This window comes from Ovis aries, chromosome 25 (assembly GCF_016772045.2).
Source record: "Ovis aries strain OAR_USU_Benz2616 breed Rambouillet chromosome 25, ARS-UI_Ramb_v3.0, whole genome shotgun sequence".
In the NCBI taxonomy this organism is placed as follows: Eukaryota; Metazoa; Chordata; class Mammalia; order Artiodactyla; family Bovidae; genus Ovis; species Ovis aries.
In genome coordinates this window covers 41,638,335-41,652,499 of record NC_056078.1, presented here as the reverse complement: position 1 = coordinate 41,652,499, position 14,165 = coordinate 41,638,335, and the positions used below count along the sequence as shown (strand labels likewise).

The window sequence follows — 14,165 nt, the reverse complement described above, 5'->3', positions numbered from 1 at the left end:
TTTTACACAGCGTGTGCATTTTTCGTTTGTCTCTGCTTTGTTTGTAGTAAATTGAAAATGTGGATACACACAGCTATATATTTAGCTCCTCCTATTCACATGGTTGGAAAGTGTTGTCTACATTATGTGAAATAATCCCTAAGTCCCCACTTTAAGTCTCCTTATTTTAAAACCCTGAACAAAAACCTGTGATGGGCAAAATATTGTTCTTCTGCTCAGTTGCAGCTATTCAAAAGGTGATATTAGAGTTTTGCCACAAGATATATCTACTGAAGAAGCAGACATGGCAACATTCACCTCACGCATATTTCCGATATTTCCACCCAGTCTTTAGCTTGTCTTTTCATTCTCTTAACAGCACCATTCGGAGAGCAAAACTTTTGAATTTTGATGAGGTCCAATTTATCAATTTTTTCTTTTATGGCTTGTGCTTTTGGTATCAAGTCTAAGAACTCATTGCCTAGTCCTAGATCCAAATATTATCTGTATTTTTCTAGAAACATACAGTTTGATGTTCTACATTAATCTATAATCCACTTAGAGTTAATTTTTGTATAATGCGTGAGTTTTTTCATGATGGATCCAGTACTATTTGTTGAAAAGTCTGCCCTTCCTCCATTCAATTACTATATTGGAAAGATGGTATTAACTAATTACTCCAGCCTTTCTATACATTTAAGGCAATTTTCTTCTAGTCATAAAATAACTTGAAAAAACCATATGTGATATTTGTGTGAGGTATTTGATTTTGATATTCAGAGGTCTCATTTCCTATTTGAGAATCAATATCTTGTCCCATTGGTTTTCCTTTACTAAGCAGCCTTTCATTGTGGTTATAAAGATTTAGAAAAATGTGGCACAGTGAGAAGGCCCAGTCCATGAGTTTCCTAAGAAAAGTGTGAAAGAAGTCGGAGGAAGAAAAAAGAAAAGAAAGACAAGAGAGAGCCTGGATTTCAGCGTTGATTCCATCATTTTTTTCTTGGGTTCCCTTGGATTGTTTTCCTGCCTGTAAATGGGATCACCAGTTCCTCGTCACAGATTCCTTGTGATAAATGACATCACGTACCGAAGCATCTAGGTCCCGCTGCAGTGCCCTTCTCGCCCCAGGGGATAGATAGATGGACGAGCCAGACTTTTTCTTCTGGGAAGCCATGTCTCTTCCTGAGGCAGCAGGAGGCTGGTCTTAGAGGCACATGTAGAGAGCTGAGCAGCTGGCAAGTGGAGAGCTTGGATTAGCATGTTGGATAGAGGGATGGCGGGCCATAATGTGCTCCCCACCCCACCCCCAACTCTGCACAGCCGCCCTCCGAGCTCAGCTGTGGAAGAGATCAGTGGCGTAAATGGATTAGGGAAAGCCTGCCTGGCCTCTTCCCACTGCCCCCGCACCTGGGGCTCTCCATGTTGGAGATTAGTGGGTGGCAGCTTTGTCAGGAGGACAGACATTTAAATGTCAGCTTTAAAGGTGTATATTTAAGGAGAGAGGGAAGAGGAGACCCTCCTTCCTTACCTCCTCCTCCCGCAAATCAGTTCCGTGCTTTCCTGTGAGTCTGCACTGTTTCAAACCACAGGGCTTAGTATTCTTTCTAGTGATTCTCGCCCTTCGGGCAGGTGCCAGTGATCGTTAGAGACAGGGCTGCTGCTGGAGCCAAATCCAGCTCTGCATGTGGGAGCCAGTGAGGAACGACATGAATCACGTATTGGAGGCAAAAAAGGTTGTTAACCCACTTTCCCAGACAGAGAGGGGCGCAGGCGAGAGACAGTCCGCAGCGGGAAGCTCTCTGCGACAGCGCATGCCCAGCTCAGAGGGAGCCGTTCTCAAGGTTGGTTCATTCATTCATTTACGGACTTAACCCTTAACTGGGAGTTAGTTTATTTACTGATGCGCTCATGCACTGAGAACGAGCCAAAGCCAGCCAGTCTCCCAGTGAGCATTTCTTTAGCTTCTCCCGTGTGCCTGGCCCTGCGCCCAGACCTGGGGACACGTGGCAAAACATGGGGCTGTCCTGCAGGGGGGCTGGGCCGCGCATGGGCTGGCGTGGCCACGCAGGCTCCCGCACTATACAAGGGCTCGGCCGCACGTGTGTCTTTGCAGGTATGAGCCCGGCCTCTGTGACCCTGGCCAGTGCCCTCCAGGTCCGGGGTGAAGCTCTATCTGAGGAGGAAATCTGGTCCCTCCTGTCCCTGGCGGCTGAGCGGCTCCTGGAGGACCTTTGCGATGGTAAGAGAGTGTGTCTGGGGCAGTTGAGTCTCAGGGAGTTGAATGTGAAGCTTCCCAAACAGCTTTCCGATCTGTCATCCGAGGTGTTAGACTGAGCAGGCACGGGACACCTGCAAGCCTCCCCCATGGAGCTGCTCTAGGAGGGTAGCTCTGTCTCTTGGACCCATGGAATGCCACAGAGTTGGAAGAAAGTCTTTTTGCCTTGGAATGGCAGCCTTTCCAGGCATTGTGTTTAGGGGGACAGAGGCTGGGAGCCCTGTGGGGCTCTCCCAATACCTGGGCAGCCTGGGCAGAACCAGAGACAGGAAAGAGGCAGGGGGCAGTCATCGTCCCCTGCCAGATGCTGCAACTGTTAGTAGAGAGAATCCACACATTCAGTGGTCTAAATAGGGGAGGTTAATATGAAGAATTGTTACGCTAAGATAGAGGAGTAACCGTCAGATATGAGAAAACTTAACATGGTCTCCTAGGACTGAGGGCATACCAGTGAGGGACAAACTTTGAAGGGAAGTCCCCTCTCCAAGTTGGGGTTCCGATCTGCTGGAGGAGCTGTGCCTGCAGGCCACGGTGATGGCGAAGTTCTCTGCTCAACCTGGCTATGGGTGTCTGCAGCCACGGGACACGCACGGCACAGGCATCGCCTACGGGGGCAGGGTGACTCCCTGGATGTGGGCAGGCAGAGATGAGCCTCAGCTCCAGGAGCGAATGCCTGCAGGAGGCCCGGAACCTGCTGTGTCTCTGGAGATAGGGTTGCGAAGCGATCACTTCACAAGGTCAGGCCGAGGGGTGGCCTAGGGACCCAGAGTCCAGTGCAGGAGCAGACCGTCCCTCTTCACGCACACGCCGCTAACCCCAAAGAAACAGCAGGAGAGCCCGCCTCCCGTAATGTCTCTCCAGCGCCCTCTGCTGAGAAAGCTGTACATTTCTCTCGCAGTGAAAGCGAGAGCTCTTGAAGGGAAAGGAGGGAGCAGGTATTGAAACATGGATTTGCAGTTTCCAGGCACTGAATTGATAACTGGGACAAACACCTGAGCGCTCACACTTAGATGTCCTGCCAGCCCGCGGTGGAGTTTCCCCATGTGGGAGATCACACATACACAGTCAGGGCGAGGACCCTGGCTGTGCTGTATGAAGGGAGGCTGTGCGCCTGTACTTTAGGGTCCATCTTCCTCCTGGTCTTCACTCCTCTTCCCTGCCCTGGAGGCTTTAATGAACAGCTAGAGTATGTTCAGAAGACCAGCTGCCTTGGTTTCTAAATTGACTCCAGAGAAATAAGACTTGTGCTAATTTCCAAGCCGATTTGATCGCTCTTTACGTTTTGCCTGGAGACTCTCGGGCCGCCTGTGAACTTGGATGCGCTTACTAGTTTCCCACCCATTGCTGCAGCCACATTTTGTGACACATGCTCCCATGCCTGCATGTGTCAGGGTTGAATTCCTTCCACTCCCTGGGTCTTGCTTACAGTTCATCTCAGAGAGGGTTTTGGAAGACACCTGCTGGGCACACTCCCACAGATGGTACTCCAGATGGTGGCCCCATCTCTACACCCCCCTACCTGCCTTGGTTTCAGATTCCTCGAACTATGTGGTCTGCCCCTGGTCAGTCTTGCTTTCTCCGACCGGAAGTCTTTCCTTCCAAGACCATGTTTCCCATATAGAGGCAGCTCCTTTCAAGGCCCCTGAGCTGCTACAGGGACAGAGCGGTGATGAGCAGCATGATGCATCTCAGGTAAGACGCGTGGTGTCTTTGCGGCATCTGTGGGCCTGTTCTCTGGGAGAGGCCTGGTCATCCCCAGCTCCCAGCTCAGCCCCAAGGAATACTGAAGCAGAATGGATTTAACAAATGTTTTAATGAATTTTAAATTCCCAGGCTGTCTTGCCAGTAATTTATTAGCTCTTAGGTGAGAACAAGTCAACTTCTCTGAGCCCCAGGTTCTATATCTGTAAAGTGGGGGTAATATGACCTAATCAATCAGCTTATTATACTCAGAAAGAAGTGCTGGAAGAGCTGTAGGTAAGCGGTCTCGCAGCAGGTGGCAAAAGCCTAACAGGACCCAACAGATCCTCAAATGGAGTGCATCCCAAGGCTTGAGGAAAGACCAAGGTAGCTGCACCAATGTTTATCTGTATTGTTGACGTTAGTGACAAATTGGAAACCAGCTAAATGTCCAGTGAGAGTGGAGATGAAACAAGACAGCATTACAATGAAACTGTAGAAACTTAATGACTTGAAAAGTAATTAAATATATATAATATAATTCATATTATGTGTATATATTTACACTTATGTGATGTTAGTTGAGTATACACACACACACACAGACACACACACCCAAGGTTCCAAAAATAAATGTCTGCATTGATTATTTCTGGATGTCAAATCAGTGATGATTTTTGTTTTTCCATGGAGATGTTATACCATGCTGCTTTCTGAGAACTTATGATGCGTTTTAATCAGGCTGAGTCATAGTATGTCATGTAGAGACAGTTTTGGCTACAAGAAACAAACAGCCTAAAATATAGTGGCTGGAACCACAGATGAGTTATTTATATAACAAGAAGTCAAGAGATTGGTCATCAGCTTCAGTAAATGTCATCATTTACTAAAGCTGGATATTTTCATTTTATCCTCCTCAGCTGTTGACTATTTGGCTTTATGCTTGTTGCCTCATGGTCACACGATGGCTGCCATGATTCCACGTATCACATCAGTGTTCAGGACAGAAACAAGGGGGAAAGAATGGGACCAGATGCACGTGCTCCTGTTGACAGTAAAGAACAAACCTTTTCAGAATCCCCCTACTTCATGTCTCTCACAAAAAATGAGTGTCATGGTCATGAGACTTTTAGCCTCTAGAGTAAGACGCAGCAATGTTTAAAGGGGTTGCAGATGGTTGTTGGGCTAGGCAGCCAACAGTGTCTGCCACACAGGAAAATATGTTTCATTTACAGGACCATGGAATGACAGAAATGAGAGATCTAACTGCATGCTTTTTCTCTTGGATAGATGCATGTCTATTCTTTGGGACTGACTCTCTACTGGTCAGCGGGGTTTCACGTTCCACCAAATCAGGTCTGTGAACAGGATTCTCAAAGTCTTGCCAGGTGATGTCTTTGGATTTATTTAGTCTATTTTCCCAGGGCAGGGACCACATCTGTTGAGCTATGCACCACCACGCTGTCCTCCTGGGTTCTAGGAAGAATTGCCAATTGATGTTAAAGAAGGGCTTCTGCTGAGTCCAGAAAGAACCTCAGAATCCTACTCAACATGGCGCTCCAGGCAGCCGCAATTTGGGACCGGCAAGCAAGATAAGGCTTATATGCCACTCTAGTCCAGAGGAAGTAGGAAGCTAGAGAAATTTATAGAAGCTGAAGATACCAATTTATAGAAAAGGTCTTAACGCAGCCCTTACTGAAGTGAGATGCTTCCATGAAAGAGGGTTCTGTGCTTAATCCATCTGGGAAAACGTTCCCTACAATGTCTTCTTCTTGAAGATTTATCAGAGTAGTTTATTAAAGACTCTGAGAAGGCTTAAAGTGCAGAAACTTTTAAGCTTTTTCATAGCATTTCATAAAAATTTTGATTACAGAATGCATACGTGTCTGCTTGTAAGTGTAAATATTTGTCTGACACTATGACTGTTTTGTGAAAACTAGTGTAATGAGAGTACACGTTGGAGAACTCTCTCCAGGCTGTTTGGCTTCTCTCTTTCCTCCCTACCCTCCTTTCTCCCTTCCTTTTTTCCATCTCACCCCTGTCTTCTCCAATTCAACATTCCAGTGCTTCCGGTGCTCCTTCCAAAAACAGACCTGGCCACCTTCCTCTTCTGTGGAATTATTCACAGCTCTCCACTCCCCAGGGGGTTGCATTTCACTCCTCAGCACAGAGTGTGTGGCCTATGTAATAGCACACCGCGCTTGCAAGGGCCCCACACTTGACTTACCGCTCTGCATTAAAGTTCTGAGCCGTTTGAACAAGGGCATTGTCCTTTCTCCCTGGGCCTGGCTCTGCCCGTGGTCCCCTTCCTTCCAGACACGTGCCGCCTCTGCCCCCAGTGCTTCCTCCATCTGTGGCTCACCTCCCACCTTTCTCCCAATCAACCCTAGTGTGCTCTGTGATGTTTCGTTCAAGCTCCTTCTCCATCTCCCTCCTCCCTCCCCAGCATGGGCCAAGTGCCTTCCTCTGTGTTATGACCTTGTCTTGTACTTCCCAAGATCAAAGCCCTTACCACCCTGTGCTGTGCTTGTCCCTTTGAGTGACCGTCTTCATTAAACTTTGAACCTCTTGAAGACAGGGACTGTCTCCCACCTTATATCTCAAGTAGCTGTGCAGTGTAGGCGCATTGGAGGCCCTGTGATGTGCAGTATGAGTGTAGGACTTGGCAGTCTGCATACATATGAAGACAGAAATTCAGAGCTGGTGTTCCATGGCAGGAAATGGTAGAACAGCCTTCATCTGAAAAATGGCTTGCAGTGTGGATGAGTGTTAGGAAAACATCTGATTGTGAGTCTGAATTTGACACCCTTTCTATATAAATGGTGGCCTCTTAAACGCATGAGGAAAGTGTTTAATAAAATACCCATTTTTCCTTTTGCCTGATGAGTTCATGTGACATGAAGTTCAGTCAACGATTATTGACCTTATGCTGACCACTGGTGATTCCAAAGTGAAAAAGCCGCAGTGCTTATGGTCTTGGAGCTCACATTCTAGGGGAAAGACTCAGTGAGAACCACCTAAATAATCTGAGAAAATGATAGGCTGCCCAGGTGAATGTGAGTTAAAGGCTGATCCTGGTTTGATCTGGGTCCTTGGCATAGGCAGAAATCCACTTTGTCAAGCACCTGTTTTTCGTAGGGATTTCAGGCATGTGTTTGGGCTCCCCAGGCACCAAAGGGCGTTCCAGATTAGAGAGCGGCAAACTGCACACAGCTGGTGCAGAGATAATTGCTCTGCATTTTGTGGTCTCGGTGAAGTAGCCCGTGTCCCTCCCCTAAGCCACGCAGAAGGAGCGGGCATCTGTCTAGTCAATGAGGACATCCGTTCTTGCTGCTCCCCGGGCACGCCTGGCAGGACACTGCCCTCAGTGGCTGCAGCTCTGCCAGCCTCTCACAGAGCTGCCCCACTCTCCAGCCCCTGCAGCTTTGCCAACGCCTGCACTCCATCTTGCTGACCATGTGCGAAGACCAGCCTGGCAGGCGGCTGCCGCTGCAGTCTGTCCTGGAAGCTTGTCAGATTCATTGGGAAGAAGCGGCTGTCCACCCAACTTCTGCCAGTCTCCTCGTCAGACAGCTGGTCGGCTTGGTCCTGGGCACTATCTCTGAGGTCAGTGTGGATCTGTGCTTTTCAACCTTGGGGCCTTTCCCCGGCCACGTGCGACTGTTAAAATTCAAATGAGCTAAGTTATAGTTCATTAGAAGGAAATGTAACATTCAATTCCCCAGTCGCATCTATCACACTCAAGTGCTCACTAGCCACTTGCAGCTGGAGAGGGCCGGGCTAGACAGGGAAGACCTAGAACTTTCCTGGTACTGCAGTTCCATCGGGCAGCGCTGGTGAAGACCTTCGGGGGAGCCTAGATTTCTAATATGGCCAAGACCTTTGGGATCTTTAGAAGAGCCTCTTGGCATTAAGATGATTATATATATGACCCATGAGTTAGCTCTCTTATCAAAATTCAAATCTAGGCCTGATGTGGGAACCTTCCCTGACTGTGCCTGCGAGGCCCCCGGTCCCTCCCTCTCCGCTGCTGTCTTATGCCTGCAGAGGGCCCCCTTGCTGTGGTCGCCTCATGGTGCTGCTCGCCGCGTTGTATGACTGCACCCTGCGTGTGCTCTGCAGCACCTAACAAGGGGTCTGGCACGCACTAAGCATTTGGCTTAGGCTGGGATACCGCGAAGCAAAGTCAGGGCCTTTTTGTGCAGGAGAGGGAGTGCTGGGAGGATGTGTTGGTGGGTCGAGCGGAGTAAGGCGGTGGTCTCAGGTGGAGACGGCCTCAGCCTGGTGTCATGCGTAGCTCCAGAGCAGGAATCGGACCAGCCTTGGCTCCCCTTGAGGCCAGGACAGAGCTGGGACTCAGGTGGGGCAAGTGAGGTGCCCGCTGTGCAGCGCTGCCCTTTGGCAGGGGGCGTGTTGGAGAATTGAGACCGAGACTAACAGGGAGCCCTGTGGGTGGAGAGCAGGGAGTAGCTGGAGAAGCTGCCCACAGTCAGTCAGAAACTGCCTCTGCCAACCTATCCCCCTGTTTTGAACTTCTCTCTTGGCGTGTAAACATGTTACTCCTGTGCACTGAGCTACTGAGGATTCCGTGGGGAAGGAGGGGCTCTTATTTGAAAAACACTAGAGCCCGCCACCCGTCAGTGCTCCGTTGTCCCGTGATGGACACTGTGATGAGGCTCAGCACTGTCGTCAGGAAACTGTAAAGTGATTTTGATCACTTATTCAACTCTAACTGGGGCACTGAGCTAGGTGAGCTCCAAGGGTGTGTAAAGCACACGAGGTCGCAGGTGGCAGACGAGCAAGTGACTTTGTCGCAACGTGGTGTAATAGAGGCAGATGCGAGGGAAGGTGACGGGAAGACACTTGTATCCGCAGTTATGGAGAGGGCGGAGGTGGAGAGGCCTGGAGGTGGAGGCGATGTAGCTCTGAGTCTTGGAAGCACAGGGGCGATCATCAGGGAGCCCCTGGCCTGTGGTGGGGGCGCATGAGCCAAGGCGCAGGTGTGCGTGAGTGGGCAGGTTTTGGGGGCTGGGGGGAGTGTGTGGTTGGTGGGTGAGCGTGTGGGTGAGCTCGCCCTGGCAGCTACTGTTCTCCGTGCTGGACTCCCAAAGTGAAGGGCAGGCTCCTCCACATTGACTCAAGCTGACGGCCAGGCTGTCTGTCTTTATGTAAGCGTTCCCTCTTGACCTTGGAATGTGGATGTGTGATGCACTTGGCCGTCAGGTGGAGAGGAGGGCCGTGGAGGAGAGCTCCTCTGGGCAGCGAGACAGAAGCCACCTGCTCAGGAACAGGCTGCATCGAGCGAGCTGTGAGAGCCAGGCGGCGTGGGCTCTGGGGTGTCCGCGTCGCTGCAGAGGTGGGTGCAGCGCCCTGGCCTTCCCCGGGCAGGCTGATGATATCCACTCTACCAGGTCCTGCCCTCTTTGTTGTTTCATGGCCCGATGTCCATGCTTGGGCTCAGAGAAAGCCCGGGCAAGCCCCATTCTTCCAGGTTGCCCCTGAAGAGAAGGGACTGAGCTTAGGACCCCTCCTGTGTCCTGAGGAAAGCTTCACTTGGAGATATAATTTAGCTGAGTTATTTATAGCCAACATAGATTCTTTTTATATTGGGTTTTAACTGTCCAAGTTGATAAAAACAAATGTAAGCAAACATCATGAAAGAAAATTTTTTCCTTTAATTGATTTCTAGGCGGAATGAAAGGAGAAGAAATTTGTAAAGATTGTTTTTATTGTTGCTCTAAGTGTGTTGGAAGAATGGCTTTTAGAATAATCTTCAAATCTTCTACTGTTCTCTACTTTTCAACTGAATGTGAGATTTGAAAAAGAAAATAATATTGCTGTCTGTTGTCCCTAAAACAAAGTACTCTGTCTTGTTAGGCTTTATCTCTCCCAGACTCCCCCAGCCCGCTGTGACTGCTATTTCTGTTTACGTTTTTCGTGTGAGGAAACAGAAATTTCAAGCAGCTTTGTCGACATCACAGGGCTGTCAAGTTGTGTCGCTGATATCCGTACCCTAAGTTGCTTAATGCAAGAAAACTGTGCTATTTGCTCCTGCCCGTGCCTTTCACTATGATGTTTGGTTAGTTTCAGAGAGGAGCACAGAGACCCAGAGCTCCCTGGAGCCCGGACTGAACCCCTCCGCGCACGGTCGCTGTAGCGTCGCTGTGAGCAGGTGGGCACAGTGCTGTGAGCTCGGGGTGGGGTATCGGCGTGGGAGCGGCTGAACCCTGCTTCTTCTCTTTTTGATTATTAATGAGAAGTCTCTTGCTTTTCAAGGAAAACCCGACCCTATTCCACTGGCAGGTGAAGAAGCCACATTTAAGCAGATATGGATTCAAGGTGATGAGGGGCCTGATGGCAGTTTGGCCGTCAGGGTGTTCTCTCTCCTCTTGGAACCAAGTTAGGCTCAGTTGGAAACAGCATGCTGCTATGTAGAGACTGTCTACATTACATGAGCTGCATGACAAACAACCACAAAACACGATGTTAAAACCAATGATTTATTTAGCTTTTGATTCTGCGCTAGGAATTGAGGCTGCGTTCAGCCTAGAGGGAAGCTGTTTCCACTGTTAACTCTTGCTTCTTCTCTGACTGCTGGCCAGCGCCCTTCCAGCTCAAGTTCCCCCAGACCTCCAGGAAGCCCGACGGCTCAGCTCCGGTTCTGCTCTCCCGGAAAACTCACGGCCAGCAACTCCTTCCCAAAGGGGTTTTTTGCGAAGAAAGGGAAAGGTGAGCAAAGAGGATTGAAGGGCACTGCCACAGGCGGTGTGAGAGAGAAGCCATGTGTGGCTGACACGGCAAATGAAAATGGGCAGGATCCTGCTGCGGGCCAGCCTCCCCGGGCTGAGACCTACAGAGCTGGACTGAAATGACCTCCAGCCTGGCAATTCAGGGCGATAGGTGTTATGGAGGGGGCTTGCTATAAACTCTGTAGGATAGCAGGTTGAAGGTGCCAGGTCCCGCCATTCAGGAAGTTCACGGCTGTTGACGCGAGGTGGGGACAGGACAAGGGAGGCGGTGAGAGAGCCGACAAGGCCAAACGTGCTTGGAAGGCGCCTTCTGAACAGGTGATGTGTGGAAGCAAAGCAGTGGCTGGGGTAGCTCGGGAGAGAGATTCTCCAGGCTGGTTGGCACAAGAGCAGCAGAGTCGGGATGAGTGTGGGGAGCTGGGGCTCAAGAGCGGCAGGCCAGCTTGCCCCGCTGGGAAGTCCAGGCTGACAGGAGAGACCATGTCGGGGGGCCCCTGCTCATGGCTCTGGGGACCCGAGGCTCCTGGCAGGCAGTCTGGTCTCTGCTGAGGGGCCAGCTTGCTACACCTGTGCTGGAGGGTGAGATTGGGGTGGTCCTGGGTGGTACCTTCTGCCCAAAACAGCCCTGGCGCCAGCAGTCAGAGCCACTTCCAGTGTTTAGATAACAAGCGCCCCTTCCTCCACGGGTGACACTGGCATTAGCTGGAAAAGTGACCACACAAGGCCACAGCGGCCACGGGGTAGGAGCCCCTGGAGCTGTGGCAAGCCCTCCAGAGCAGGCTGTTCACGGATGAGGCCGCCTCTGCCTGGCCTTCTGTTGGCGCATCAGGAGCCCTTTGGGAATGTCAGACCCTGAAGCCCCCAACAGGCTTTGTCTGCCTGTCTGTCTGTTGCGGAGAGATTTTCCTGATGTGCTCAACTAATCAGGGGTGAGCGGAGCCTGGCATAGCCTCAGGACATCCTCTCCTGTGCGGCGATGAGCGCCATATTCTGCTCCAGCCCCTGCTGCCCTCCAAGACCACTCTCAGGCCCTCGTGAGCTTGGAGGGATGGAGGTCGAATGCTTCTACAATACTAGCAACTCTCTCAGGACGTGCATTACCCCTGGCTGCACTTTTGGCCTCTTGAGACAGAAGTCCTGATGGGTACCCTTGGGGGACACATTAGAAGGCTCACCTAGGGGCTTCCCTGGAGGTCCAGCGGTTAAGACTTCACCTTCCAAGGCAGAGGATGTGGGTTTGATCCCTGGTTGGGGAGCTAAAATCCCACATGCCTTGTGGCCAAAAAACTAAAACATAAAACAGTAACAACATTGTAACAAATTCAATAAAGACTTTAAAAATGATCCACATTAAAAAAAAATCTTAAAGAAAAAGGCCCACCCAATCCTGTGACTCACTGGTGTTAGTTTGGGTGAATTTCTTAACCTTTTGGAACCTCCACTTCTTGCAAAAGGGGCTGAGAATGTGCACCCCACAGGATGATGGCTGGGTATAAATAAAAATGGCATCAGGGCATTTCCTGGGTCACAAGTGTGCTATGAACATGAAGTACTGTGATACTGAGAATAAATACTCAGGCACGCTGCCGATTCAACATCCAGAACAAGGTAAAATGTTTACTTTGAATCTAAATCTCAAAGTATTTTTGTTTTCAAAACCTTGTCGCATATATGTATACATGCAACGTGTTGTATAATTTTGAGACATATAAAAGATTATATGATGATGCACGAATTACGGCACTTAAAATGAAGTGGGCGCTCAAATGAAGAGCTAGAACATCACCAAAGCCGCACCTGCTTGCTTAAGACGTCTGCTCTGAGATGCCCAGCCTCGCTAGGGCCTCAGCCCAATTGACCCCATCTCATTGAAACCTGCTTCCTGCTGGTTTTGGGGAAGGGAAGGCTGATCGTGGGCAGGAGGAGGTGAAACCATGGGAGAAGCTCAGTTCTGAAGCTGGGGCTCCAGCCGTGTGGGGCTTGACTGTGATTTCTCTTCTTTACTGAGAGTAACTCTGCCTGTTTCCTCAGTTCCCCAGGCCGGAGTTTGCCCTGATGGCTGGAGAGGCCCCGGTGACCTTGTATTTGCCTGGATCAATTGTGGTAACTGCTGGGTTAGACTGGGCGGGGCTGAAGGGTGGTGAGCAGCCAGCTGAGCAGTACCTGGGGCTGATCAAGCTCTGAGGGGCTTACCCTCTCCTCCAGGGGCCTGCCAGCCCTTGCCAAGTCACACTGCTACTTGGCATCCATCCTTTAGCATCCTCTTCCCCTTTTGGAAGAAACCTCTGTGACTTCTCACCAAGTCCTGCTTGTCCTTCCAGACAAGCTCTGTCTTCATCTTCCTCTTTAGTCAGGAAATATCGTTGAAGCATCGAGTAGGTGCCAGGCAATGCTCCACACCCTAGATCTCTTGGTATGAAAAAAACAGATATTCCTCTTCACGCAAAGTTTGTGTTCCAGCATTATGCGTTTATTTTCTGGAGAGAAGTCAGTCTCCCTTCCCTTGGTCTGCTGGCTCAACCCAGGCAGACCTGGATTAGGGGTGAGTGACAGGCTGTCTCTCCTAAGGCTCAAGGAAAGAGCTTTGGTGTTGTTAGTCCACTGTGGGTTCAGCCACTGCCTGCCTTGCTCTGAGATGTTTGACTGGGACCCTTCCTGAACCGGCACTCTGGGGAAGAGGGGAGAGATCCTGAGTGAAGGTTGGCAGAGGTTGCAGGGTAGGGAGGGGGAGGAGGAAACTGGAAGGGGCCTGGGCACCAGGGAACAGAGAAGCTGGCAGCCAAAACCCATTACCAGAGGTGGGCAGGCAGGACCACTGGGGACCCAAGCTCTTTGTGCATGCTCTAATGGACGTCATTTAGAAAACGCACATTCAAACATACAATCATTACAAATTTCAAGAGGGCAACTGCAAAGCATTAAACTCAAGCGTGGGCAAGTGTATTACACAGCAACAGGAGACACAGGTGCGGATGAGCGGGAACCGGAGTGGCTTAGAGTGTGCCCCGTGGCCGTGCCTGCCTGGGGTCACGGGGAATCCCACTCTCACAGGGTTCAGTCCAGTGCTGGGGAGTGGAGCCGCCGTGGGCTGTGGGAGGTCATGGTGTGGGGGCAGGCTTGGTCTCAGTGGAACTAAAGCCATCTGCGGTGTCCATCATGACTGTCTTTTAATGAAGACTTTCTGAGGAGGTCTGGGCCAGGCCTCAGGCTAGGCTTGGGGCACAGGGGGTGCTCAGCCCTCATCCTTAGGGAGCAGGGGCCCTGAGCACTAGGAACTGGGGGAGCAGAGAAGGGAGTGGGTGGCTCAACCTCGAGGTTGCAGACGAGAGGTCCTGAGCCCTCATTCTTAGGGAGCAGAGGCCCTGAGCACTAGGAACCAGGTTGCAGAGGAGAGGTCCTAAGCCGACCTGGAAACCTGTAGGAACTTGCATGAGAGGATGGAGGGGAAGGGCACAGGGGGCAGGGGGCAGTGTGTGCAGAGA

General features: G+C 50.6%; 1 protein-coding gene across 4 annotated transcripts in view; it reads left to right on the top strand.

The window, feature by feature from the left end:
• The window catches only part of FRMPD2 (FERM and PDZ domain containing 2), a 97,418-nt gene that overhangs the window by 26,159 nt on the left and 57,094 nt on the right, over positions 1–14,165 (top strand). For 3 of the 4 annotated variants that reach the window (XM_042240818.2, XM_015104497.4, XM_042240820.2), the window contains exons 2-9: positions 2,093–2,218; positions 3,789–3,946; positions 5,225–5,290; positions 7,349–7,540; positions 9,158–9,290; positions 10,019–10,106; positions 10,537–10,663; positions 12,715–12,786. In XM_042240818.2, coding sequence (XP_042096752.1) covers positions 2,093–2,218; positions 3,789–3,946; positions 5,225–5,290; positions 7,349–7,540; positions 9,158–9,290; positions 10,019–10,106; positions 10,537–10,663; positions 12,715–12,786 — 962 coding nt within the window. Of the gene's footprint in view, positions 1–1,733; positions 1,821–2,092; positions 2,219–3,788; positions 3,947–5,224; positions 5,291–7,348; positions 7,541–9,157; positions 9,291–10,018; positions 10,107–10,536; positions 10,664–12,714; positions 12,787–14,165 lie in introns of all 4 variants that reach the window. The other variant, XM_060406791.1, reaches the window with a different exon arrangement.